Raw genomic sequence first — 27453 nt, 5'->3', positions numbered from 1 at the left:
CATCCCTGCCCCTCCAGCACAGCCCCAGGGCTGCGTTCAGCAATGAGCACAGTTTCCTCTGGCTTTAAATAAAGCTTTTCCATTTTATTAATTATTATAAGCATATTTTTAAACATTTGTATAACTTTCTTAATAAAATATCCTGGAAGAGACAGGTTTTAAGTTCCCCAAGCAAGGCACTTTGGGGGGGGGTTCAGGCTGGCCACCCCCCTTCAGAGGCAGAAACAGCAGCACCTAAAATACAGGCGGGTGTTGGGGTGCTGGTCCCTGCTCCATGCACACACACACACACGAGTCCTGTCAACCCCACCAGCACCTCTGCATGGGGCTGTGCCTGTCCCCGGCCCCACAGCGGATGCCAGCTCTGCCCCACCAGCACTGCGCTGGGCAGAGCTCTAGAGCTGGAGCCATCATCTGAGCATGGGACTGGGAAGCAAGAGCTGGGATCCCTCCTCTGCCTGGATCCAGGCAGCCCAGTCCCATTGGAGACATGGGAGCATCACCTTCACTGCTGAGCTTTTAGTCTGAACTTAGCTGCTGGAAGGGCCTGGGGTGAGTGAGGGCAGCCAGGGATGGGTGCTGGGTGCCGTTACCCCAGTTTGGATGCAGTTACCCTAGGCTGGGTGCTGTTACCCCAGTCTGGATGCAGTTACCCTAGGCTGGGTGCTGTTACCCCAGTTTGGATGCAGTTACCCTAGCCTGGTTGCTGTTACCCCACGCCTGCCCCAGCTCTCACCCCATCAGGAGCAGTGCAAGCCACCCAGCGCTGCTGTATCCCTGTCATCACCTTTTCCATCATCCCTAGGGCACGGATGGACTGCTGGTGGGCATTCCCAGGAAACCCTCAACTGGGACCAGTGGCCGATCCCTGGGGCAGCCGGGAGCATCCCGTGCACCCATCCACAGCAGGGCTAGTGCCAGCCCCCCCCAGGCAGCCCCAGTGCTCAGGGGGCAGATAAAGCATCTCCTCATTAGAAAAGAAGAAACTAAGGCAGAAGAAGGACAGAGCAGAGTGCAGGGGGGACCCTGGGCTGAGGCCCCCCCAGTCTGACCCAATAGGACCACTTGGCTGTAGCCAGCCCCGCACAGCAGCGGGGTCCCCCCCCCGTAGGCAATAAGGTCTCGGTGTTTCCCATCCCCTCCCTTTCCCGCAGCACTGCCTTCCATCCCCGGCAGCACAGCAGGTCCTGTTCCCCCTATCCCAACCCCCAGCATCACCAGGGCCAGTCCATGGTGGGGGGGCCAGGCTAGAACTCTGTCTGCACCCCCTCACAGCTCTCTGTCGTGCCTGGGGGCTGTGGGGGGGTAGCAGCCACCTCCTCGCCTGTCTCCTTGTCACTGGGCTGATGGCAAACTGAGCCGGTGGACGGTGATGGGGTCTTGGCTTCGGGTGCAGGTGATGCTGGTGTGCCAAGTGATGCTGGTGTACCATGGGGCAGCTTGGCCTCTGGTGAGACATCGGCTCTGGGTTTGGGTGATGCCGGCATGGTGTGCTGCACCCTGGCTCCTGATGGGGTATCAGCTCCAGGCATGGGTGATGCTGCTGCAGCTGGTTGCACCCTGGCTCCTGGTGTGCTATCAGCTCCAGGCACGGGTGATGCTGCTGCAGCCGGTTGCACCCTGGCTCCTGGTGTGCTATCAGCTCCAGGCACAGGTGATGCTGCTGCAGCCGGTTGCACCCTGGCTCCTGATGGGGTATCAGCTCCAGGTACGGGTGATGCTGGTGCAGCCGGTTGCACCTCAGCCCCTGATGGAAGCTCGGCTCCAGGGACCGCTGATGCCGCTGCAGCATCCCCAGCCCCTGACACAACATCAGCTGCAGGCACAGGCGATGCCGCGGTGGCGCGGTGCACCCTGTCCCCATCACTGGCTGCACCCTGCGAGGGGACATCCCCTGGGACAGATGCTGCCACCGCCACCTCCTCGGTGGCACCGCTCTCCCGCTTGGCATCAGTCCCGTTCCTCAGCCGCTCCTCCACCTCTCCAGCACCCCCGTGGCTCTCCTTGGCCAGCGCCTCCCGGATCTCCTCCACCCCATCCGGTGCTGGCTCCTCCAGCTCCGGTGCCTGCGGGGACCCGGGCTGCGGCAGCGCCTCGGCGCCCACCGCGTAGGGCAGGAGCCCGTCGTCATCCTGGATCACCGACACCACTTGCTTGGCCCTGCGGCGCCGGTCCCCCTGCGGCTCGGCCTCGGGCTGCGCGCTGGGCTCGTCCCCCCAGTCGATGGGGATGCTCTCGCCCAGGAGGTGCAGGTTGGGGTCGCTGTTGTGCATCACGACGCTATCGCGGTACAGGTTGTGCTTGCGCTGCACGGCCGCCTCCTTCACAGCTGCGGGCACAGAGAGAGGGGTCACAGGGGCTGTGGGCATGGGGCAGAGCCCACCCAATCCAGGCACCTACCCCACTGCAGCCCTTTGGCGGTGTGGAGCCAGTTCAGCATCGCACCACTCAGCCCTGACAGTGGGAAGGGCAGAGGGGGAGATGCCACCAGCATCCTGCATGGGGTCACCCATCCTCATGCAGCCTCCCCTAGCGCCCTGCTGAGGACCACCTTCCCTTGTACATTCCCAGCATTCTGCATGGGGTTATCTTCCCAGAGAAGCTGTGGCTGCCCCATCCCTGGCAGTGTTCAAGGCCAGGTTGGACACAGGGGCTTGGAGCAAGCTGCTCCAGTGGAAGGGGTCCCTGCCCATGGCAGGGGTTGGAGCTGGAGGAGCTTTAAGATCCCTTCCAACCCATATGATTCTGTGATCTCCCTCCTCTGGTACCCAGCACCCTGCAGGCGATGCTGACCCCAGGCTTGGCTTGCACTGACGACACCCAGCACCCACCCTGGGTGCTGGAGCTCCCTGGCATTGCAGGGCTCTACCTTGCATGATGTCTTTCATCACCGACTGCAGCACAACCTCCTCGTAAGTGTTCTCCACCAGGATGAAGCTGGCAAAGTCCTCGAAGATCAGCTCCTGAAACTTGGCCAGTTCCTGCCATGGGGAAAGAGGCCGCTCAGCCAGGGGGCAGGAGGGAGGGATGCTCCAGCCCCCTCACCCCACACTTCACCCTCTTACCGCCTTGCAGGTCGGCGCCAGCTTCTTCAGCAGGAAGGGGATGGTGATCTGCAGCAGGGCCTCCCTGAAGAACTTCTTCCGCACGGTGCTGCTGTCGTAGTCGTATTTCTGAGGGGTGAAAGAGCCAATGGGTCAGTGAGATCCTGCTCATAGGATCCCAGTCTGGTTTGGGTTGAGGGGACCTTAAAGCTCCTCCAGCTCCAACCCCTGCCACAGGCAGGGACCCCTTCCACTGGAGCAGCTTGCTCCAAGCCCCTGTGTCCAACCTGGCCTTGAACACTGCCAGGGATGGGGCAGCCACAGCTTCTCTGGGCACCCTGTGCCAGCGCCTCAGCACCCTCACAGGGAAGAGCTTCTGCCTAAGAGCTCAGCTCAGTCTCCCCTCGGGCAGGTTCAAGCCATTCCCCTTGGCCTGTCCCTACAGGCCCTTGTCCCAAGCCCCTCTCCAGCTTTCCTGCAGCCCCTTTAGGCACTGGAGCTGCTCTAAGGTCTCCCCTTCAGGAGCCTTCTCTTCTCCAGGCTGCCCCAGCCCAGCTCTCTCAGCCTGGCTCCAGAGCAGAGCTGCTCCAGCCCTCGCAGCATCTCCATGGCCTCCTCTGCACTCGCTCCAACAGCTCCAGGTCCCTCTTGTGCTGCTGCCCCAGAGCTGGATCAGGGCTGCAGGGGGGCAGGGTCCCCTCCCTTGGCCCAAGGCCATTGAACGCCACCAAAGCCCGGATCTGCAGCCCTCACCTTGAGCACCCTCTCCAGGATGCGCTGGATGGACTTGCAGAGGTCGTCCTTGCCCTGCAGCTTCCCCAGCTCCTGATGGAGCAGCGTCTCGAACGTGTGCACAGCATCATCCATTTGCTGTCAGCAGGGGCAGATGGTCAGCACCCAGGACCCAAAGGGACCATCCCTCCACCCTGATGGGCTGCACTCCCTTCCCCTACACCCCGCCCCAGGTTTGCCTGGGTTAGACCCCAGAACTGGGCTACTGGGTTTGCTGGTGCCACTGGGCTTGGTGGCAAAGGGGCAACTGTGCTGTGATGCTCCAGTCTGGGTGCTGAGCTAGAAGGATGCCCCCCATGCTGCTGCCATGCACTGCCCCAGTGCTTGGGCTCCAGACCTAAGGGAATGGCCAGACCCATCACGCAGCCTTAGGTGGGTACCAATGACATGAAGGCCCTTGAGACAGGGCAGCCAGGGTGGACCAGCCTGGGCTCTGCTCTGCCTCTGCCCAGGGGCACACAGGGGGACCCCGGTCCCCATCCCACCTGTCTCATGTGGATCTGGGCCCTCTGCTTGAAGACGGACGTGCTGGCGACATCGAAGCGCTGCTGAAGACCCTCCAGTTTCAGCTGCTCCATCTTCTCATAGCACGACTGCATCTTGACCGGGTGGAAGGCCAGGTGGGAAAGCTTCTCCATGTACTGGGGGCAAAGGCAGGCTCAGCAGGGCAGGACACGCACAGGGGCTTCATCCCCACGTACATCCTGCGATCCCCTAGTGCTGCCCACACGGAGGGTGCAGCAGGACTGGCCCTGCCGTCCCCAAGCCCTCTGGCCTGCAGGGTCTCACCTCCACCAGCTTCTCCAGGCCGCCCTCATTGACGATGTTCATGTTCATGTCCGTCACCTCCTTGAAGAACACCTCCCGCACCTCGGCAAAGCCCTGGCTCGTGGGGGTCATCAGGGCCTCCAGGATGGAGGGGATGTAGGGCTGGACGTGGTTACGGACGCACACCTCCGCTTTGGGGAGGACAAACGCTGGGCAGAAAGCAGGGGTGAGCACGGTGAGGCTCCTTCCAGCCCTTCAGATCAGCTCTAAACCCACCCCAAAGAGGGGGACATGCCCCTCTCCACAAGGCCCTACAGGAGAAGGGTTCCATCCTTGCAGGATAACGCAGGCTGTTAATGCAAAGGGCCCACTGCACTGAACCCTCTCCTACCCACCGCCCGCACTGTCCCCCACCTCTTAGGACAATGCTGATGGGGATGCGCATCCCAGCACCTTCTGGCATCTCCCAAGGGTTCCAGGCCATGCTGCACCCCAGGAGCACCACACCTTGGGTGAAACAGCGGCAGTGCCACAACCAGGGACACAGCTGCATCCATGCCCACATCCTTGTCTCCCCGCAGGGCTGTACCTCGGATCTTGCTGGCCAAGTGCTCCTTGGAGGTGATGATCTGGTCCATGTCCGTGCGGATAGTGCTCTCCATCTGGGGCCGCTCCTGCTCGCACTTGGCCATCGCTGCGTCGTACTGGGCATTGGTCTGCTCATAGACCATCCTATAGACAGCATCTGAGATCTGGAGAGGGCGAGATGGGGAGGTCAGCAGCCCCTCCCCATGCTCTCTATTGCCCATCACCTCCAGCATGAGAATCCTGTAGGACTTGCCAAGCCTTCACCATGCCCTGACCAGACCCCTTGTCACAGGCTGACAGGAGATTTTGACACCAGGGACCCCCCAGCGGGGGGAAACGAAGCTCCTATGGAGCAGAGATGGTTCAAAGTGGTGCCCAAGGGGCAGAGAGCTGAGCATCTGCCTCTGTTAACCTCCAGGCAGGTCTGGGAGGGGGCTGCAGGGATGGGGGTCTGCAGGGATGAGGATGCTGCAGGGATGAGGATGCTGCAGGGATGAGGATGTTGCAGGGATGGGGGTCTGCAGGGATGAGGAACCTGCAGGCATGGGGGTCTGCAGGGATGAGGATGCTGCAGCAATAGGGGGTCTGCAGAGATGGCGGGGAGCTGCAGCGATGGTGGGGTTGCAGGAGTGGTGGTGATGGAGGGATGAGGATGCTGCAGGGATAGGGGGGCTGCAGGGATGGAGAGCTGCAGAGATTGGAGTGATGGAGGGATGGGTGGGCTGGAGGGATGGGGGTCTGCAGGAATGGGGGAGATGCAGGGATAGGGGGCTGCAAGGATGGGGGGCTGCAGGGATGAGGATGCTGCAGGGATGGGGCCTGGTGGTCCAGGCATGAGCCCATGACTCCATTTGAAGGCTGTTCCCTCCCTGGGGTCTCAGGAGCCCACCCCACGGTGGGGTTGAAGCTGCTCATTGAGGCTTCCCACTCACTTCGCAGGCACACGCAGAAGGCAGGGCCACCCCTCTACCACTCCCCCCCATCTCCCTGGGGCTTCCCAGCTTTGCAGCTCCAACCACAGCTCCTGGAACAGCAGCGTTTGGTCGGGTTTGGGCTGCTCCAGAGGCGCATTCCAGGCCTGGTGGTAATTACCCATCAGCTCTTAGGGATTTAACAGGCGCTTCCAAAGAGCCCTCGGTCTTTCGCAAGGGTTCAGCCTGGATTTAGCTTGTGCTGCTCTAAAAATGGCTCACTAAATATAGCCAGGATGGGCTCTGCTCCAGGGCTGGGCTTCCTCCTGCCTGCTTCCCCACCCCAGGGACAGGCAGTGCAGGCAGGGCTGCTGTGGGGACAGCAGGGAGACAGCGTGGAGAGTAGGGATGGAGGGGAATAAAGGTGGAAGGCAATAAAGGATGGAGGGGAATAAAGGATGGAGGGGAATAAAGCATGGAAGTGGGATAAAGGATGGAGGGGAATAAAGGATGGAGGGTAATAAAGGATGGAGGGAAATAAAGAATGCAAGGGGATAAAGGATGGAGGGGGATAAAGGATGGAGGGGGGATAAAGGATGGAGGGGGATAAAGGTTGGGGTGGAATAAAGGACGGAGGGGAATAAAGGATGGAAGGGCGATAAAGGACGGAAGGGAATAAAGGATGGAGGGGAATAAAGCATGGAAGGGGGACAAAGGATGGAGGGGAATAAAGGATGGAGGGGGATAAAGGTTGGAATGGAAAAAAGGATGGAGGGGAATAAAGGATGGAAGGGAATAAAGGATGGAAGGGCGATAAAGGACGGAGGGGAATAAAGGGTGGAGGGGAAGAAAGCATGGAAGGGGGATAAAGGATGGAGGGGAATAAAGGATGGAGGGGAATAAAGGATGGAGTGAAATAAAGGATGGAGGGGAATAAAGGATGAAAGGGTGATAAAGGATGGAGGGGAATAAAGGATGGAAGGGGGATAAAGGTTGGAAGGGAATAAAGGATGGAAGGGAATAAAGAATGGAGGGGGATAAAGTATGGAGGGGGATAAAGGTTGGAGGGGGATAAATGTTGGAAGGGAATAAAGGATGGAGTGGGATAACAGGAAGAATAAAGGATGGAGTGGGATAAGGAATGGAGGAGAATAAAGGATGGCGGGGAATAAGGACGCGGGAGAATAAGTACACGTGAATAGGGACGGAGGAGATTGAGGATGGTGGAGAAAGAGGATGGAGCAGAATAAGGAGGTGGAGAACAAGGATGGTGAAGAGTAAGGATGGTTTCTTAGGGGACAGAGGGATGCGGGCGGCTGTGCTGGCTCTGGCACAGAGCAGAGGCAGTGCAGGCGCTGATGCCCCCCAGCAGCCCCATACCTGGATCCAGGTCCGCTGGCGCTCCTGCGCTTTGCCCTTCAGGCGGGGCCCGATGGCGCTCCTGAGCTCGGGAAGCAGCTCCTCCATCACCAGGTTGCTCAGGACCTGCGAGGGCAGGAGGCTATGGGGGCCCTGCTCATCCCGCATCCCTGCCTTGGGGCCATGGGGGGGAGCAGGGGGCTCACCTGGGTCTCGTTGCCACACAGCATGTCCCACGTGCCATACTGCTCCTTCGACTGGCGGTACATGCGGACTGCATCCGTGAAGGCTGGAGCCTCCACTTTGGACTCCTCGGAGATGCCTGGATACGAGGGATGAAGGGGATGGGGATGAGCGAGCAGCTGCTGCAGCACCCGACCACTTTTGAGGGGTCCCTTGTGTCCCCCGTACCTTCGGACCCACACCAGGACTGGGAGACCCCATCCCAAGCCTCTGACCAGGTGGGGGGCAGCAGTAGCTGGGGGGGGTCCCAGTTTGCACACAGAGGGCAGGGAGGGACCGGGAGCAGGGGCTGGGCAGGATGAGGGGGCTCAGTGACCCCCTGTGCTCTATGGGGCCCTCACCAGCAGGATGGGGCAGCCAGGGTGGGGGGGCTGGAGGAAGGAGGGGGCCCTGCAGTATGTGGGGAGGAAGAGGAAAGCACATGCTGGGAGTGAGTCACCCCTGGGTGCTGGGAGCCTATGGGGAGGAGCAGGAGATGGGGCAATGGATGGGCAGGAGCCCAGTGGCGCATGGCCCGAGAGCATGGGATGACAGCGGAGGGTCGGAGCAGGGCCCTGGACCACCCAGCAAGCTGTGGAGATGGAGCCGGGGCTGGTTTGCGGATCTCTTCCAATCACACAGATTTTCCTAAGATGATTACATTGAACTCAAGCCTAAGCAGCTTTTCCTAAGGGGCAGAGGGGAGAAAACACAGGGAAAGTCAGCTCTGAGCCCTTCTCAGTGCTTGGTGGGAGATTGAGGGGCCTGGAGCTTCTCCATCCGTGGCTCAGCATCACCTCCTGTGTGGGACAGCCCGGTGTGGGCTTCACGCTATGGTATGGGCTTAACACCATGGTAAAGGCTTCCTGCCATAGCAGAGCTCTATGGCCAAACCCCATCCTCCAGAGCTGGGACTTTGTCCCATAGCACAGGAGAACCCCCTTTTCCTGGGGAAACTGGAGAAGGGGTGCGAGTCTGCAGCCACTTTTTGCCCAAATCACAGCTAGAACAGGGATAACAGCCAGTGCGGAGGGCAAAAGGCATCACACAGGACAAGGGGCATTCCTGGAGCAGCCAAGGGCACCCAGGCTGCAGGGAAACCAGGCTGGACAAAAGGGAGGTGAAAATTCCCACCCTCATCACACCCAGAGGCAGAACCAGAGCTTCCAATAGGGAAAAGGCTAAATGGATTGCTTGAGAACAACAAGAGCTTTCATGGAATTGGAAACTGCATCTGCAAGAGCAAAGAGGGGCAGAAATGGGGCTCAGGAGGGAGGAACCATCCCAAAGAGAAATCCAGGCTGTGGAGATGCAAGAATCCATGAGCACTGAGCATCCCTGGGACCTCTGCGCACCCCATGGGGTGTTCCCATCACATGATGAGGAGGAGGAGAGGCTCCCAGTGCCTAAAGGGGCTGATAAACCTGGAGAGGGGCTTGGGACAAGGGCCTGTAGGGACAGGCCAAGGGGAATGGCTTGAACCTGCCCGAGGGGAGACTGAGCTGAGCTCTTAGGCAGAAGCTCTTCCCTGTGAGGGTGCTGAGGCGCTGGCACAGGGTGCCCAGAGAAGCTGTGGCTGCCCCATCCCTGGCAGTGTTCAAGGCCAGGTTGGACACAGGGGCTTGGAGCAAGCTGCTCCAGTGGAAGGGGTCCCTGCCTGTGGCAGGGGTTGGAGCTGGATGGGGTCTAAGGACCCTTCCAACCCAAACCATCCCCACGCTGTCCCCCCAGCATCCCTCACCATTGTTGCAGTGCCGTACGCAGTCCTGGAACACCGCCTTCCACTTCTCCTGCTCCTTGCCTGTCATCACACAGAAGTAATAGTGCCGGGCATAGGGGTGCCAGAGGATGAGGGGGAAATCCGTGGGGCACTTAAAGATGGGGGTCTGCCCCAGTTTGGGTGTCACACCTGACAAAGAGGGGAGGATGCTGTGAGGAGCAGAGCAGGGATGGGGATGTAGGGCTGGGGGTGCAGCAGCGACACAAAACACCCCTCAGCTCCTTCCCAGTGCCTTGGCTGTGAGTTCTACCAAAACCATTTCAAAGGATGCACAAATTCTCCCAAACAGGAAATTAGAAGTGAAAATTAACAAAAAAGTTAAGAAAATCATTATTTCTAGTGGGAAACCCTTCCCAAAGGTCCCCAGGGATGCTACACCCCAAAATCAGTCTTTATAGAAGCTCCAAAGAGATGCTACACCCCCAAACCACCCATTCTTGAAGGTCCATAGGGATGCTACAGCCCAAAACCACCCTTTCCAGAAGGTCCCTAAGGAAGCTACACTCCAAACCCACCCTTCCAAGGGTCCTCAGGGATGCTACACCTCAAAACCACCCCTTCCAGAAGGTCCCCAGGGATGCTATAGCCCAGAACTACCATTTCCATAAGGTCCCCAGGGATGCTACATCCCAAACCCATCCTTCCAACGGTCCCCAGGGATACTATAGCCCAAAACTACTGCTTCCATAAGGCTCCCAGGGATGCTACATCCCAAACCCACCCTTCCAAAGGCTCCCAGAGATGCTACACCTCAAAACCACCCCTTCCAGAAGGTCCCCAGGGATGCTATAGCCCAGAACTACCACTTCCATAAGGTCCCTAGGGATGCTACATCCCAAACCCACCCTTCCAGAAGGTCCCGAGGGATGCTATAGCCCAAAACTACTGCTTCCATAATGTCCTCAGGGATGCTACATCCCAAACCCACCCCTTCCCAAAGGTCCCCAAGGGATGCCCAGCATCCCTGCTCACCCCTAGGCACCAGGAGCACTCACCAGGCAGGCTGCTGTTCACCAGCTCCAGGTACTGGTCCACCGAGGTGAGGATCTTGTAGCCAGCGCTGTTGATCAGCAGACGGGGCGGCAGGTCCCGCTCATAGGCCTGAGCAGAGAAACACGGTGATGGATGATGGGGGGTGATGATGGGGTGTCCCCCTCCGGGGCTGGGCCCACCAGCGGTGGGGGATGCCCCTCACCAGTTTGTTCTCATAGAGGACCAGGCCGTAGTTGTGTGGGACCACGCAGAAGCGGTTCCTCCACTTCTTGTTCTCCTCGATGTAGTGGAAGAGGTTGCCCGAGTAAATGACGTGGTCCTCAAGGGGCACCTGCAGGGAGGAGAACACAGTGGGGTGGCACAGGGGGTGCAGCTCCATCCCATAGCCACAGCCTGGTGCAGGGAGCTCGGCAAAGCCTTTTGGGGTCAGGGTTTCCATGCTGAGAGTGCCCAAGGTCACCTCTGGATCATGCCCGAGAGCACTGCAAGTTCTGGTGCCTGAATCATGGGATCCCAGCCTGGTTTGTGTTGGGAGTTTGCCTCTTCCGTGTCCCACATGGAGACCAAGGCAGGGCAGAGCTTGCTTCCTGCTGCCTGCAGCTTGCCTCTGACCTGCACCCCGGTGGGACCTTCTCTTTGATGGCCATTACCGAGCAGTCCCATTCATGCCCAGAGAAGCTGTGGCTGCCCCATCCCTGGCAGTGTTCAAGGCCAGGTTGGACACAGGGGCTTGGAGCAAGCTGCTCCAGTGGAAGGGGTCCCTGCCCATGGAAAGGGTTGGGAATGGATGAGCTTTAAGGTCCCTTCCAACCCAAACCATTCCATGATTCCATGCAGCCACCTCATAGAGCCCAGAACCAGACGATGCTCAAACGCTCTGGACTTCCCAGAGGATCAGTGTCAGGAGCGGGCTGTCTCTGCAGCCCCTCTGGCTCACACAGCAGCAGCATTTGCTCCATTCCAAACACAGGCTGAGCAAGCCCAGAATTCCTGCCAGGAATTTTTATGATCCCAGGAACATAAACGAGAGCCAAGAGCACGGGAGAGCGCAGCGGCGCCTCTGCTGCCTTGGCCACCCACATCCACCATGGTGGCCATCAGGAGGGACCAGCCAGGGCTCAGGACCTTTCCCTCCTCTCTCCCTGCTGTGTCCATCTCCTGGCTCGCAGGAGCCCCATTGCCTTCCCTCAGCCCCACAACCTCACACACTGGGCAATGGGAGCTGTGGGAGCAGCTCAGAGGCACTCGCTGCTCCTCAGGGCTTCCAAAGGCTTTGGAAGGGGGAGGAAAGCACAAAGTCCGCAGGGCTGGGGGCAGCGGGGGGGATGAGAACCGGACCCTGAGGCTGTCAGCAGGGATGGGGACAGCTCCAGGAGAGCATCAGCATCTCCCCAGGGTGGCTCATCCAAGGAGATGCAGCTTTAGAAGCACTGCCCAAGGGAGGTGGAGCCCTAGAGACTGGATGCAACGGGGTGCTGAGCTTTGACATGGGAACACTTAACCATGAGAGAGGGGAAGCTCAGGTTGGAGATAAGGCAGAAGCTCTTCCCTGTGAGGGTGCTGAGGCGCTGGCACAGGGTGCCCAGAGAAGCTGTGGCTGCCCCATCCCTGGCAGTGTTCAAGGCCAGGTTGGACACAGGGGCTTGGAGCAAGCTGCTCCAGTGGAAGGGGTCCCTGCCTGTGGCAGGGGTTGGAGCTGGAGGAGCTTTAAGGTCCCTTCCACCCAAACCATTCCATGGTTCTATGAAACCACCCCATAGAGCCCAGCACCAGATGATGCTTAAATGCTCTGGGCCTCACGGAAGAGCAGTGCCAGGACCAGGCTCTCTTCTCCTATGAGCCCTTCCTGCACATCCAGACCCTGGTCCCGGTCCCCATCGCTCCCAGTCCCTGCAGCAATGGTGCTGACAGCACAGGGCACTCCCAGCCCAGCCCAGCTGTTTGGCACATACCTGCCTGTCCCAAACGCATGCCAGGGTTGGGTGGTGACACCTTGGTGACTGCCTGGGGCAAGGAGGAGGTGTGAGGAGGGACAACTGTGCTGGAGCTCCCGGAGTGCTGGTGGCCTCTATGGGGTTGTTTCATAGAACCATGGAATGGTTTGTGTTGGAAGGGACCTTAAAGCTCACCCAGCTCCAACCCCTGCCACGGGCAGGGACCCCTTCCACTGGAGCAGCTTGCTCCAAGCCCCCCTTCGAGCCCTGCACAAACACAGAATCCTATTCCCATGTGCAACCACATCTCCTCCTGCTTCCACAGCACCCCCATGGCAGCAGCTCCACTGCCCTGGCCATGGAGGGACCCCAAACCCCGTCTGCTGATGAGCAGCCCCGTCTGGTGAGCATCCGCCTTCGGATGGGAGGGCAGGATCCATCCCTGGGTGCTGCAGCATCCCAAGGAGGGACGATGCTTGGAGACCTTTCCCAAGGCAGGAGGCCCGAGGTCCCCAGAAGCTCAGAACAAGCTCCTCTTCCCTATGGGGTCAGGGATGCCTGCAAGGGATTCCTGCCCTGCACAGGCATTTGGAGCATCCTTCACACCCAACAACATCCCAGCACACCCCGCTTGGGGCTTCACTGGGCACAGTGGGGTCCAGGAGCTGCCAGCCTCCATAGGGGCTGCAGCCAAGAGCCAGCCTTGCCCGGGTGCGCTCATTGCATGGATTGGGAAGAAAATCCACCCTGGGGAGCCCCCTGTGCTGCACGGGCGGTGCACGACGCCACGGGGATGGGCTGGACCAGCAGCACGGGGAAAGGGGACGTTCCCAGGCACAGTGGGAATGGGGATGGAGCTCCCACCAGCTCTTACCTTGCGGTGCAGCAGCTGAGCCTGCGGCCCCCCGTTGCCTTCGATCTCATAGCGGACGCTGTTGAAGAGCGCGACCCCAAACTGCTCCTTATAGCACCGGCAGAACTCGCCCAGCACCTTCCCCGTCCTCTCTGCAGGGGGACAGTGAGGCTGCGTTAGCAGGGGTGGATTTGGGGGGCTCCTCTGCACACACACACACACACACACACACCCCGGACACCATCCCCATGGGCACAGACACTGCATGGGGCCAGCAGCATTGATCTGTGTTGGCCTTTTCACGCTGATGCCATGGATTCCGCTGATGCCGGTGATGGTGATGGCTTCCCGTGCCTCGTCCACTGAGATTGGGGGCAACCATTTTTCCAGCCCCAAGCATCGTTCATCCCCACCCAACCCCACTGTGCCCATAGGGACGAGCCTACAGAGGGGCTGGGAAGCGCTGATGCTCCAGCTGGGAGATGAGAAGGAGAAAGGACCCATGGGCCCCCACCCCCGTGTGAGGCAGAGACCCCCACATCACCCCATGGTGCTGGAGAGCATCCCCTTCCCCAGCAGCCCCACGGATGCCCGGGGCAGGAGGAACACTGCAATCACCCCCCAGCCCCAAGGTTCCTTCTGGGCCATCAGCCACAGGGGAAAGTGGGGCTGCATCCCCCCAGCCTTTGCCAGCACCCCTGACCCACATACACTGTGCCCCATAGAGAAACCCCTGTCCCATGGAATACCCTCCCCATGTACACCCTGCCCCATGGAGCAACCCCTGTCCCATGCAGCATCCTGCCCCATACAGACCCTGATCCATGGAGCAACCCCTGCCCCACGCAGCACCCACCCCTCTCCCCACACCAGCTCCACGAAGCTCCTGCACCAAACCAACCCCTCCCCAACGCATCGCAGCTTCCCCAGGGCTGCCGTTGGCCTCCCCTTTGAGCCCTGCTCTCAACTTCGCCCTGGAGCCTGTGAAAGGAAGGAATCCAAGCCTCCTCCAGCCCTTCCCGACGGCTGGAGCCGGTGCCAAGGCACTGGGGAGGAGCCACGCAGCGCTGGGGGCACGAACCCAGACTAAACACCCCCCACGCTGGCCCTGGCAGCGCTCACCGGAGCCAAGATCCCAGCAGCGGGCAGGGAGGGAGCCGTTTGCCGCAGGGGATGCTGCGCATCCCATGGGACCAGAGCGAAACACCGCTGGGATAAAGCCGTCCCGGGGTGGGGGGGGATGCGCCGCGATGGAGGCAAACATCCAGCATCACCCTTCCCAGTTAAACAACCCTTCCTCATGGCAAAGAGCGCGGCGCCTGCACATCCCAGCAGGGAAATTCCTCACCCCCGAGCTTGGCATTTCCCCCTGGAACAGCGCCTGTGCTGCGGCTCCGGGCAGCGACGCCGAGAGCTCGCGTTGGGAAGGCCGTTCCGAGGGCTCGCTTCCCTTCGGATCATGGGAAAAAGGAGCTCCGTGGTCACCCACTGTCCCTGGGTAGCCAGGGCCCGGCTGAAGGGGTTGAAGCCAACGGGAAGCAGGAGCCGATGACTTGCAGGCACGGAAGCAGATTCAAACACTTGCAGTGATCAAACCTTGCCCAGCTCAACGGGGGCAGAGGGACCATGGGATGCACACCCCAGGGATGGGGGCTCCAGCACTGCCCTGGGCAGCCGGTTCCAGTGCCTGAGCACCCATAGGGAAGGCTTCACCCGGTGGTTGGGATGCCCAGGGCCTTGCCCCTGCCCTGCCTGCACAAAGCTGCTCCTGACCCCTTTATCTCTGCCTGCAGCCACGCATGGCTTAGTGCTGGGCATGGCTGTGGGAAGAGGGAATGGGAGGCTGAGGAAGTGCAGGGGTGCTGGAGCTCCCGCTGGGACAGGCGCTGGCACCTGCCTGGGACCACAAAGCTGGTGATGGGCTGGGATGTGCCAAGGGACACAGCTCCTGTCCCTCCTGGACCTGCAGCCAAAGCTGCTCAGAGAGGGATGGGAGCTGAAGGAGCCAGCTCCGAGGGTGCTGCAGGATGGGGGGGTCAGGGCACCCATTGGCATCATCAGCAGGGGGTTCCCATCCTCTGCCCTCTGTGCCTGGCTGAAGCACAAGTGTGATGGGAATGGATGAGGGACCTGGGGGGTTCAGTCTGGAGAAGAGAAGGCTCAGGGGGGACCTGATGGCTGCCTCCAACTGCCTGACAGGAGGATGGAGCCAGGAGGGGCTGGGCTCTGCTCCCAAGGAACAAGGGATGGGACAAGAGGAACCGGCCTCAAGCTGCACCAGGGCAGGTTTAGATGGAGCTGAGGAACAATTCCTGCCCCAGAGGGTGCTCAGGCATTGGAACAGGCTGCCCAGGGCAGGGCTGCAGGCACCGTCCCTGCAAGTGTTCACACAGCGTGGAGACGAGGCCTCAGTGCCATGGGTTAGGGGTGGCCTTGGCAGTGTTGGGGAACGGTTGGATTTGATGCTCTTAAAGGGCTTTTCCAACCTGTTTGATTGTATGTCTCTATGACTCTATGCCACATCAGCTCCACATCCCCAGCCCCGCTCCATCCCTCCCCGTCACATCTCCAGGGGCCCACACGGCCTCCCCATCACCCACCAGCCCCGCAAGGGCACAGCAGAGCAGCACCTGCAGGTCTGCCCTTGTCCCGATGCCACCCGAGGACAGAGGAGCCCGAGGGTTGTCTGGGTGGAACCATCCAGGCCCTGCTCCTGCACGCCTCCCCAGCCGGTCCTGCCAGCGCAGCCCTCATGGAGCCCCAAGCACCGTCACCAAGCCCAAAGCATCGCCAGCACAGCAGCCCCAGTGGGAAGGCAGCAGTCCTCAAGCAGCCCAAAGGCACGTGCAGCCCTCGCCTATGGAGAGGTCACAGCCTGGGCAGAGCAGCCCTGGTCCAGCATCCGTCCCTTTGAACCAGGGCAGGAGGTGGATTTCACCCTCAGAAGCCACAGGAAGCTGCCCAAGCTGGTCCAGCAGCCTGGCCTTGGGAGCATCTCCAGCACCATCAGCAGCCACACGCATGCACATCTCCAGGCAGAAGCCAGCTCTTGTCCTGGCCTCCCATTTGAGCAGAGCCAGCCCCAACTCCAGCATCAGAGCAAAGCCAAGGGGAAAACACAGCCCATGAGCTCCAGGTCCAGCCCAGAGCCCTTATCACCTGGAGAGCAGCATGGGCAGCCTGATATATCCCTCCCTCCAGCCACTGGGATGTGCTGCCTGCAGCTCTTCACAGAACCACCCCAGCTGCTTGCAGAGCTCTGGAGCACCAGCGCTCAACACCTCATTCCCTTCAAAACCATGTGAAAATGAGAGTGATGCTTTAAATAGCCCAGGCCAAGGCCAGCAGCATCAGCAGCTCTGGCAGTGGGAGGTCAGAGCCTCGGCAGGTCCTGCTGCAGCTTGCCTGGCCCATACCCAACAGCAGCGTTTGTTTTGCCTTTCAGCATCCCCCAGATGCATCCATGACCCATCTGCAGCTTCACAGCACATCCCACCCGGGACAGAGCCCAGCGGAACATGGCTCAATCCTGGTGTCTCCCGGGGTTTGGGGACCAGCTCAGCCCCCCCCAGCACTGGGATGAGTTGCACAGCACTGGGCAAAGCTGCTGTTCCTCAGATGAGCATCACCTTGTGCCCTTCCAGAGATACCCGAGGAGCTAAGGATGGAGATGGCCTTTGCCTCCTCCTCATGTGGCAGGACCTTGGGTGGGCAGCAAAGGGTTAAAGCATAAGAGGAAACAGGCAGGGAGGATGGACCCAAACCAGCCTTCACCCCCCTGCACCCTGCAGGAAGGGGCTGGCAGCCTCTGGGGATGCAGAGCTGCCCCCTGCTCCCCACCCTGTGCTGGGAGCGCCACCGGGCCCCAAGGGACAGGGACAGGACAGGGAGCAGGATGGGGATCAACACACACCCATGCACGTACATGAACAGCCATGCACACACAGGTACATACCCCACATGCACACCCATATGCACACACCCCCAGGAGAGGCTGGAGCCCAGTGTTGGACACATCCCAGCAGGAACATCCATGCGCACCCTCCCTGCAGCCCACATCCCGCTTTCCACCCTCAGAGCCCATCCCTCACTCCTGTCACACCTTCCAGACCCCCATCACCCTGCACATCCAGGGCAGAGGGAGCCTTTGACATCCCAAACTCCCCAGGACCCCCCCAGTCTCTGTGGCTGGGACGGGTGGGAGCATGACCAACCCTTGTGGGATGCCGCAGGGATGCCTCACCGGAGGCAGGGAATTTTCCTCCTGCTCCAGCACATAAAGAAGGATAAAGCCGAGGACACAAAGCCCCATTGAGGCAGAGCCTGGGGCTGCAGAGCCCTGGCCCCCGCATGCATGATGGATGCTTGCTGGCTCATTGCCCATGGGACAGCCTGAGTCAGCCCTGGCTCCCCCCGCACCGTGTCCCACATCCCCTCATTGCCACCTCAGCAATGGGGTGGTGCAAAGGGATGTGGAGGAGCAGACACCCAGGAGGACCAGGAAATCACATCCCCTTGCTGGATGCCTTTGAATCAGACAGGGGGGAAAAGCCCTTTAAGAGCATCAAATCCAACCCTTACCCCAGCACTGCCAAGGCCACCCCTAACCCATGGCACTGAGGCCTCGTCTCCACGCTGTGTGAACACTTGCAGGGACGGTGCCTGCAGCCCTGCCCTGGGCAGCCTGTTCCAATGCCTGAGCACCCTCTGGGGCAGGAATTGTTCCTCAGCCCCATCTAACCCTGCCCCATGCTGCTGGTGGCAACGAGCATCCCATCAGCAGGGCACGGCCAGGGCTGCTGGGGCAGGGGCTGAAGTTAATCACTGATGCAGCCAGTGAATGATTACAGGGCACAGGCAGGTTGCTGGGGCAGCAGCACAACCGGTGGCACCCACAGGGACACCCAGGGGTGGCACATGGTGACCCCGGCCTGGCCAGCTCGCCCCTCGGCTGTGATTTTCACATGGGTGAAGGCAGCAAGGCCAAAAGGGGCCCTTTCCCACCGGGCCACCGGCTCCTGGGTGCAAGGGGGGCTGTCACCAGGACATCCCTGGCTGTCACCACCCAGCCAGCGGTCCCCATACCCAGGGGTAGGAGGGTCCCAGCATCCTATCTGCATGGCAGGGAGCATGGGGAGCACATGGAAAGTCATCCAAGCACCCACACTGATCCCCGTCCTGCCCCTCACATCCCATTCTCCAGCTGCTCCCGTTCTTCCTGGTGGCCCAAGACAATGAAGATGGCTTGTCCAGCAAGGAAGACCCACCACAAGGACAAGCCCATGACAAGGGGGGTGATGTCAGTGGCTGGATGAAGGGTGGCCAGGCTGCTCCAGCAATCCTGCACCTGGGGCTTTGCTCGCTGCCCCTCGGGATCCTGAATCCTGGCACAGTGCAGACGATGTGTCTGGGCATCCCCCACTGAGGGTACACAGCACACCGAGAATGGGGTGCATGGCACGGCATGGTGTGTGCACCCAGCTTTGCCAGCGATGGGGTGCTGAGGCAGACCTCAAAACAGCGAATTTGGGAATGTGAATCCCAGTTCGTTCCCACCCAGAAACACAAACTCCTTCCCATGGGCCTGGCGCAGCCCCGCCGAGCATCCCCTCTCATGCAGAGCAGGAGAGACAGAAACAGGGAGAAACATCAGGGAAGAGAGCGAGGATGGGGACAGTTCCCCTCTTCCCTGCCCGCACCCAGATGCACCCTTCATACAAACCCATCCCCACCCAGCCCCGGGTGGCTCTGCCCCGGCTGTTATCTGAACTGAGCACACCGGGAGCAGAGCTCCAGCTCAGCACCGCAGGACCCGGCAGGATGGGGATCACCTCCTGCCTCCAGCACGCTCCAAACCCCATTGGGAACACTCCCAGCTACAGCTGGAAGCACAAATGGGAACGGGGCGGCATCCTGCCCCCCCCATCCCCATCCCCATCCCCATCCCCATCCCATCCCAGCCGCTGCCCTCTGACTCACTCCGCTGTGGGAAGGGTGGGTGGGCAGGACAGGGGCTGAGCAGGAAGGGATGAGGCAGCAGAGCCTGGGAGGAGAAACCAGATGGGCCCAGGCCTGAACCGGTTCATCCTCTCCCTGCCCCTGCATCACAAGGCTCTGCCCCCACATGAGTCAGAAGCAGCCGCGGTGCCAGCGCCGGGCTGGGGCACCCGCTGGGGACACGGCTCTTTGCTGGTGCCTGCACCAGCCCCCTGCAGCATCCTGCATCCCGCCTGCATCCCGGTTGCGTTCGTGGCGATGCTCGTCCCACGGGGGTCCATCCCCATGCCGGCAGCACCCTCCTGGTCCCCCCACACCTCACCCAGTTGCGGTGGTTGCACAATGCTGCTCCCAGCCCAGCGCAAACAAACCTGCCCCAGCACGGCTGCGGCAGGATCTAAGGCATGAAATCCATGGGGCCAAAGTGAAGCAGCACCTTCAGCAGCACCTCCTCAGCACAGGAACAGGCAAGAAACCCCACACTCTGGTGCCCTTCACTTGTTTCTCCTGCTGCCCAACCCCACCAGAGTCAGCTCCCTGCATCACCCCCATTCCCGTGGCTAGGCAGCGCTTCCAGCCCCATGGATGAGGGATTTGTGTTTTCCTGCAGCTGGTGTCCCGCTGCTTCCTGGGAACAAGGCTGCGTGCGAGGAATGTGCACGTGAGTCACAGACAGCATCTGGGGCCTTGACACGTCTCTGGAGGAGCTGGCTGGGGCTGGATGGAGCCCAGCAGGAGATGTGTGCGCTGAACCTCCCTGCCCAAACAGGAGGGAGCCCAGCAGAGGATCCCCCTCCTTCCTCCCATTCCTGCCTGGTCCCTCATCCCCCTCCCTTTGATTGGTGCTTCAGTGGTGATGCTCCAAAGCCACAAAGGCACCAACCACAGCTGGGCTAAACCCACCCCAGAGTCAAGCCCACCAGAGGATGCGATGGCACTCGCAGGACAGTCAGGATACATCCCACAGGCAGGGAGGTGGCTGTGGGCAGAGGAAGCATTCCCATGGGGCAGCTTGGCTCAAGCTGGATACCCCCAAACCCTGGCTGGACCCGGCTGCAGACATCACCATGCATGGCCCCTGTCCCCCAGGGTCCCACCAGTGCACGGCCAGGCTGGAGAAGAGCTGAAACCCAAGGCAAAGGGGCCAGAGCAGGGGGAAAGAAGACTGAGCTGAGCTCTTAGGCAGAAGCTCTTCCCTGTGAGGGTGCTGAGGCGCTGGCACAGGGTGCCCAGAGAAGCTGTGGCTGCCCCATCCCTGGCAGTGCTCAAGGCCAGGTTGGACACAGGGGCTTGGAGCAAGCTGCTCCAGTGGAAGGGGTCCCTGCCTGTGGCAGGGGTTGGAGCTGGAGGAGCTTTAAGGTCCCTTCCAACACAAACCAGGCTCTATTCTACAATGGAAATTGGGCATCTCTGGGTCCCACAGGCTCCCGGTACCAGGGGGTGGGTACATCTCTGGGATGCTCCAGCAAATGCTCCTGTGCTTGGCAGGGACAAGCCCCTTGTGCCCAGCCCCAGAGACAGGAGCTGGACCTGGCACCCTCCAAGCTGCTCAGTGCCAGCGGGAAACCCAATCCCACACCACGGGAGGAGACCAAACAAAGCCCTTTATGTGTCCGGACAAAAAACCCAACCAAACCCAAGAGGTGCTTGAACAAAACAGCCCTGAGCCTGCCCTGGGCTCTGCACAGCCCCTGCTGCTGTGCCCGGCAGGACACAGGGTCCTGCATGCCCCACAACTGTGCCCTCATGATGCTCCCGGCTCCCCATCGAGGGTGATGCACAGGTCCATGGGGCTGGCAGCATCACCAGCATCTTCCATCAGAGCAGTGCCCAGTGTCTGAAGGGGGCTACAAGGATGCTGGAGAGGGGATCTTCATCAGGGCCTGCAGTGATAGGACAGGGGGTGATGGGTTCAGACTGGAACAGGTTGGAGATAAGGCAGAAGCTCTTGTGCCCATGGCAGGGGGTTGGAAGTAGAAGATGCTTTAAGGGCCTTTCCAACACAAACCATTCCACAATTCTATGATTCATTGCTATGGGAGTGTGGGCAGCAGCCAGCAGAGCAATGTGGCTCCTAGGCAAGGCTGGGATGTTCCCAAGGCTGGGCTCTGTCCTCAGGTGATGCCCTGCATGCACTGGGATCAGAGTAAGGGACTTGGGATGATTCCCATGGCAGCTCCGCCATCACTTTGGGTGCCTGGGAGCTGGCAGCCCTGCTCCCCTGCCCCCCACTGCAGCACTGAGGTCACCCCATCACTGGGGTATCACACATCTATGATGAGCCTGCCCTGAGCTGTCCCATCCATCCCTGCTGCATGGGGACATCCCATCCTGGGGACTCCCATTGCAGAGGGGATCTGAGCCCCACAGGGCAACAGGGCATGGAGAAGGGCACCGTGCTCTACCAGCCAGAGCTGGGACCTGCACTGAACACTGCTGCCCTTTCCCTTTGAAAGGGGGGAAAAGGTGGAGTCTTGCTCTTTCCTCCCCATCCGGTCCAGGAGCTGCAGGAAGCGGTCTTGGAATGAGCGGCTTTGCTCTGCCCCTTCCTCCCCTCCTGCCTCAGAGCTCTCCAGGACCAGAGCTGGGTCCTGCAGGGGCAAAGGGGGGTGCTCAGCTTCGTGTGGAGACCTGGAGCCCGCCTGCCTTCACACCTCACCTCCAGCTGCCTGGATGAGCATCCCTGCATCCCTGCATCCCTGCATCCCTGCATCCCTGCCGAGACGCACAGGGCGCAGCGGTGGTGGTGGAGGCAGGAGCTCACCCTGCAAGCAGACAGCGTTCTGCTTCCCCATGTCCCTGCTCCTCTGGAGCAAGGGCAGGGCAGGATGTGAAACAGAGCCTGCAGTGCTCCAGGAGGGCTGGAAATAGGATGGGGGGTTCTGACACAGCTCCTTCCCACAGCCTGGCACCAGGCTCCTGCACACAGGGTCTGTCCATAGCACCCAGCACTCATTGGGTCCCCATGGACCAGAGCTGTGGGTACACCCAACTGTGGGTGCTTCAGTGCTTGTTTCAGTGGTTGTCCCCATGCCCATGTGGCACCTCTGCTGTCCCCAGCATGGCAGCGCCATGGGTCGAGCTTGTTGCAACCTGCTGTGGGGCTGGGGCAGGGGGGCAGGAGCCCGATGGTGGCCAGAAGGGTGGGACAGAGCTGAGCCCTACGATGAGCTCAGCCCTAAGAGCTCAGCTCAGTCTGCCCTCGGGCAGGTTCAAGCCATTCCCCTTGTCCTGTCCCTACAGGCCCTTGTCCCAAGCCCCTCTCCAGCTTTCCTGCAGCCCCTTTAGGCAATGGAACTGCTCTGAGGTCTCCCTTAGAGCAGGATCCCCTCCCTGAGCTGCTGCTCACGCTCTGGGGGTGCAGCCCAGCACAGGGGGGGTTCTGGTCTCAAGCGCTCACTGAAGCTGGGTCATGGGGAGCTGCTCCTCTCCCAGCACCCCCAAGTCCTTCTCCTCAGGCTGCTCCATCCCTTCTCTCCTATCCCCCTTTGCTGGGGAGGGAGGAACTCCCAGTATGGAGGTCAGGCTGAGCACAGGGAGGGCTCCCTCCTCCTGCCCCTATGGGAAAGCCACCAGCACACGAGGACCACGTCCCCTGCCCCAACACGTTGGTCCGGCGAGCCCCGTGTCCCAACATGAGAGCTGCAGGCAAAGCCCTGGCGTGCCACAACCAGCCCTTGCCCTGGCAGGGAGCCCTGATGTGCCAGGGAGATGGTTACTCCATGAGGAACGGAGACATGCATGGTTAGGAGACACCACACACACACCAGCACCCATTGGAGCTCCCTTCTCTGGTCCCCCTGCGGCAGGGTGAGGGTTCCAGCCTCACACCAGCCCCAGCGCCCACCACATCCAGGAGCTGACGAGTGGCCAGGTTAGGAGCTGAGAGTCACGCACAAGGAAGCCACAGCAAACCTCTTCCCACTGCTGGGAACCTGTTTCCACAGCCTTTGGCATTTGCTGGCACCACCAGACCTGACCCCGCAGCCCATCCCATTGGCACACAGCTTCCTGGGAGGAGAAGGATGCTCCTCATTGGCATGAGATGGAGAAGCGGTGTGGAGACCTCAGAGCAGCTTCCAGTGTCTGAAGGGGGCTACAAGGATGCTGGAGAGGGGCTCTTCATCAGGGACTGCAGTGATAGGACAAGGGGTGATGGGTTCAAACTGAAACAAGGGAAGTTCAGATTGGAGATAAGGCAGAAGCTCTTCCCTGTGAGGGTGCTGAGGCGCTGGCACAGGGTGCCCAGAGAAGCTGTGGCTGCCCCATCCCTGGCAGTGTTCAAGGCCAGGTTGGACACAGGGGCTTGGAGCAAGCTGCTCCAGTGGAAGGGGTCCCTGCCCATGGCAGGGGTTGGGAATGGAGGAGCTTTAAGGTCCCTTCCATCCCAAACCAGGCTGGGATGCTATCAGGGATACACAGCCACTGATGCCTGGCAGGTGCTGTAGGGGGAATGCTGTGGGGTTGAGGCTCGGTGTCACCAATGCCACCACTGTGTGGGCTGGCATCTGCACAGGTCCCACCCCAAGTTCACAGCTGCTTTAGTCAGTAATGAAGGAGCTGGCAACTCCCTGGGAATGCCAGAGCAAGGTGTGAGCTCCCAGGGACCCTCCCTGCGCTGCCACCCACCTCCCCATCCCACTCGGAGCATCCTGCAGCAGCCCTGGGCTCTCCCAGGACCAGGGGCAGAGACACCCAGCTCCTGCCTGCCTTGATCCACCTCACCCCCGGGAGAAGGGGGCCATGGGGCTGGGGCACACGAGGGAAGAGCTTCCCCCAGCGCCTTGCTGATGGCACCCATTGCACTGGACAGGAGACTTCAGAGCAGCCTTCCAGTATCTGAAGGGGGCCTATAGGGATGCTGGGGATGGACTCTTCATTAGGGACTGTAGTGATAGGACAAGGGGTAATGGGTTCAAACTTAAACAGGGGAAGTTTAGATTGGATATAAGGAGGAAGTTCTTTACTGTTAGGGTGGTGAGGCACTGGAATGGGTTGTCCAGGGAGGTTGTGAATGCTCCATCCCTGGCAGTGTTCAAGGCCAGGTTGGACAGAGCCTTGGGTGAGATGGTTTAGGGGGGTTGGAGCTTGATGATCTTGAGGTCCTTTCCAACCCAAACTATTCTATGATTCTATGATTCTATGACACTGTGCAAACATAAGGCATGCAGTGACATCTCAGCTTACCCATCCCATCCCTGCCAGCCTTGTGTCCCCAGGGATGGTGCCTGTGCTGGGCATCACTGAGCAAGGAGGAGAGCACAGGCCCTGAGTTGGGAGTAACTCCTAACCCACATTTGGGAGGAAGAGGAGGAGGAGAAGGGCAGCCCAAGGGTGTTGGCAAAGAGCTGGGTGAGTCAGGCCAGGACGATGTCTCAAGCAGGGCAGCAGGAGGAAGCACTTAGCGGTCACAGAGACTCCAGAGAAAAGGATGCAGGAGCTGCAGCAGCACTGCCTTAAAATCACCCCAGTGTAGATCCCACCCCTGGGCTGCCCCATCAGCCCCAGTGCAGGGATACTGGGACAGTGCAGGGAGTCAGGGATGTGCAGCAGAGCACCAGCAGTGGGGGATCAAAACCATGGAACTATGGGATGGTTTGGGTTGAAGGGACCCTAAAGCTCCTCCAGCTCCAACCCCTGCCACGGGCAGGGACCCCTTCCACTGGAGCAGCTTGCTCCAAGCCCCTGTGTCCAACCTGGCCTTGAGCACTGCCAGGGATGGGGCAGCCACAGCTTCTCTGGGCACCCTGTGCCAGCGCCTCAGCACCCTCACAGGGAAGGCAGGTTTGACATCAGAGGGGCCAGTGCAGAGGAGACCACACTGCAGAGCATGGGAAGGCTTCTCACCACCTCCCTCCTGTCTTAGCCCACCTGCAGCGCTCATCCCACAGCTCCCAGTGGGATCTGAATGAGGCTCTCCCCATGTCCCCACTGCCCAGGGCTTGCTGCTGGTGGAAGGGGCTGCAAGCACAGGGAGCATCGCCAAGCCCTGTATCCCCATCCCTGCTGCAATCAGGGGCCACAGCAGCCTGGAAGCTCCTCCGAGCTCCCCAGAGTTGATCAGACAACCAGGAAAAGCTGCTTGGAGAGGGGATGGATCCATCCCCAGCACCCGCAGGAGCAGCAGGAGGAGAACAGGCTGAGCCAGGCAGGAAAGCCTAGAGTTCTCCCTGCACATTGCTTTGCATTCTGACAGCAAGTCCTGCCTTGCCTGGTGGGTTCTGGCTCCTCCCAGCTCTGGGGCTTTCACCCAGCAAGGAGCCTCTGTGCTCAGTGAACCCAGTGCCTCCAGTATCTCCCAGAGAGGTTTCCCAGTGCAGGAGGATCTCCCCTACCCACCTGGAACCCCAGGAGCTGCAGCACAGCACAGGACATGCACCAGCCCCATCTCCATCATCCGATTTGCCTGGAATCCTGTTCTCCCCATGAGAACTCATCTGCATCCCCCCAGTGCAGCTCACTCCCTGCCAGGCTGCAACCATCCACCTTGACCTTCAAACACGTCATTTCTGGCCCAGCGGACACAGATTCCTGCATAGTTATTCCTTGTTATTCTTTGGGATTCAGATCACGGGGCTTGGGCAGGGAGCGATCGAGGCACAGCTAAAGGAAGTTTCGGGATGTGCTTTGGACCCGATGCAGTGAGCAGCAGGGCCGAGCCGGGGCTGGAGCAACCCCATTGAGCTCCAACTGTGCAACACACGAACCCCACAGCGAGTTCCAAACCCTCCTCCAAAGCTCACAAACCTGCTGGCGCCCTGCTGAGCCACATACCACGGCAGCATTCCTGCCAACCAGCCCGCACGGCATGGCCCATGGGCCCCATCACACACCGGTGCCACCACAGCCGCCCCACGCTGCTTCCATCAATGCCAGCCCTTGGGGATAAAGGACTCCAGAGCCGCTCCCATGGCTTTATGGTGGAGATAGAGGGAAGATAGGACAGAGCCACCTCCAAACCCTCGGCACACCCCAGCCGTTGAGCTCTCTGCACAAGGTCCAGCACAAAGCCACCGGCCAAGGTGCGGCTTCCCTGTGGGGCTGCCTATGGGGTTTTCAGCCTGGGGAGCCGGGACTGGAGCCGGAGCACGGCAGGGAAGGGCTGGGAGGTCAGGTCCTGCCTGTTGGGGAGCCCCGGGCAGCACTGCACAAGTGACGCAAAGCAGCTTAGGGGGGGTGGCCCCACTTACAGGGGTCAAGTCGGTCACCAGTGAACACCCCAGGCACCCTCTCAGCCCCAGCCCCACTGCACAGAAGCCGTAATTCCACGTCCGGCGATTCCCAGGCAATTCCCTGTCGGCACGGAGCAGACATCCTGTGCCGGGGGCAGCGACGCCCGGGCCCTCAATGCGCACATTGTCACCCTTCCCCGTCCCACAGCGCTGGGTGGGGGCAACGCCGAGCCCTGCCTATGCACAGGGGTACCCCAAGGGTGCAGCCAAGCCCAAATCCCGCTTCCCTAGGGATCCCCCAGCACTGCTAAGGGGGAGAAAGTTCATCTGCCGGCCCAGCCCCAGCGAATCCCACGCTGACAGTGGTTTCCCGGCACAGGACCCGGCTTGCCAGCACCAATCCGGAGCCCGGCTCCCCGCCTTCCCTCCCCGCAGCCCGGGGAAGCTCCAGCGCAGGAACACCGGAGCCAACACAAACACCCTCGGCACAACCCAGCCCTTCATCTGGGAAGCAGACAGGCACCTCGGGATATCCCCCCCCAACACACACACACACACACACACACCCGCCCCGCTCCGGGATGCGTCCAGCCATGGGATAGGCGAAAACACCGGGAAAATGCAACGTGGTGGGAAGAGGAAGCAAAAAGAAAGGAGGCGAGAAAAATAAGGAAGTTTGAAGTGTGGGAAAGAGGGGAAGAGGAGGCGGGGGGCTCGCGGGTACACGGGGAAAAGGGGGGAGATTGAAGAGAGGGATGGGGAGAACCCGAATGGGATGAGGGGAGCGGGGTCGGGAGCTCACCGGCGATGTGCTGGCGGCGACCCTCGTCCAGGTGCGTGGAGACCACATCTCCCATGGCGAGCGGAGCCGGGCCGGGGCGGGCGAGGAGGAGGAGGAGGAGGAGGAAGGCAGCGCCCAGGGCGGTCCAGGCAGCTCGGCGCCCCACCGAGCCGCTGCCACTCCCCCCGCACCGCCCCTTGCACCGCGTCAGCGCCGGCGGGGCCCGAGCGTGTTCCAGGATCATGGAATGGTTTGGGTT

At 60.7% G+C, this 27453-nt stretch overlaps 1 protein-coding gene across 1 annotated transcript; it reads right to left on the bottom strand.

Moving 5' to 3' along the window:
* Window positions 1-63: 63 nt before the first annotated feature.
* Window positions 64-27453, bottom strand: NIBAN2 (niban apoptosis regulator 2). Its single transcript, XM_061352952.1, has 14 exons — window positions 27216-27453; window positions 13266-13396; window positions 10660-10788; window positions 10460-10565; window positions 9426-9593; window positions 7669-7784; window positions 7484-7588; window positions 5194-5356; window positions 4626-4813; window positions 4322-4477; window positions 3798-3914; window positions 3066-3173; window positions 2870-2981; window positions 64-2329 (listed from the first exon to the last, which is right to left on the bottom strand). Exons 1-14 carry the CDS (start codon window positions 27436-27438, stop codon window positions 1248-1250), a joined length of 2904 nt encoding a protein of 967 aa, XP_061208936.1. The 5' UTR covers window positions 27439-27453; the 3' UTR covers window positions 64-1247.

Source organism: Neopsephotus bourkii, unplaced genomic scaffold (genome assembly GCF_033783945.1).
Source record: "Neopsephotus bourkii isolate Nb327-2 ecotype Australia unplaced genomic scaffold, CSIRO-AGI_Nbou_v1 NB_659, whole genome shotgun sequence".
NCBI classification, from domain to species: domain Eukaryota; kingdom Metazoa; phylum Chordata; class Aves; order Psittaciformes; family Psittacidae; genus Neopsephotus; species Neopsephotus bourkii.
Note: the sequence above shows the minus strand (reverse complement) of the source record. Positions and strands in the feature narration are given on the sequence as shown.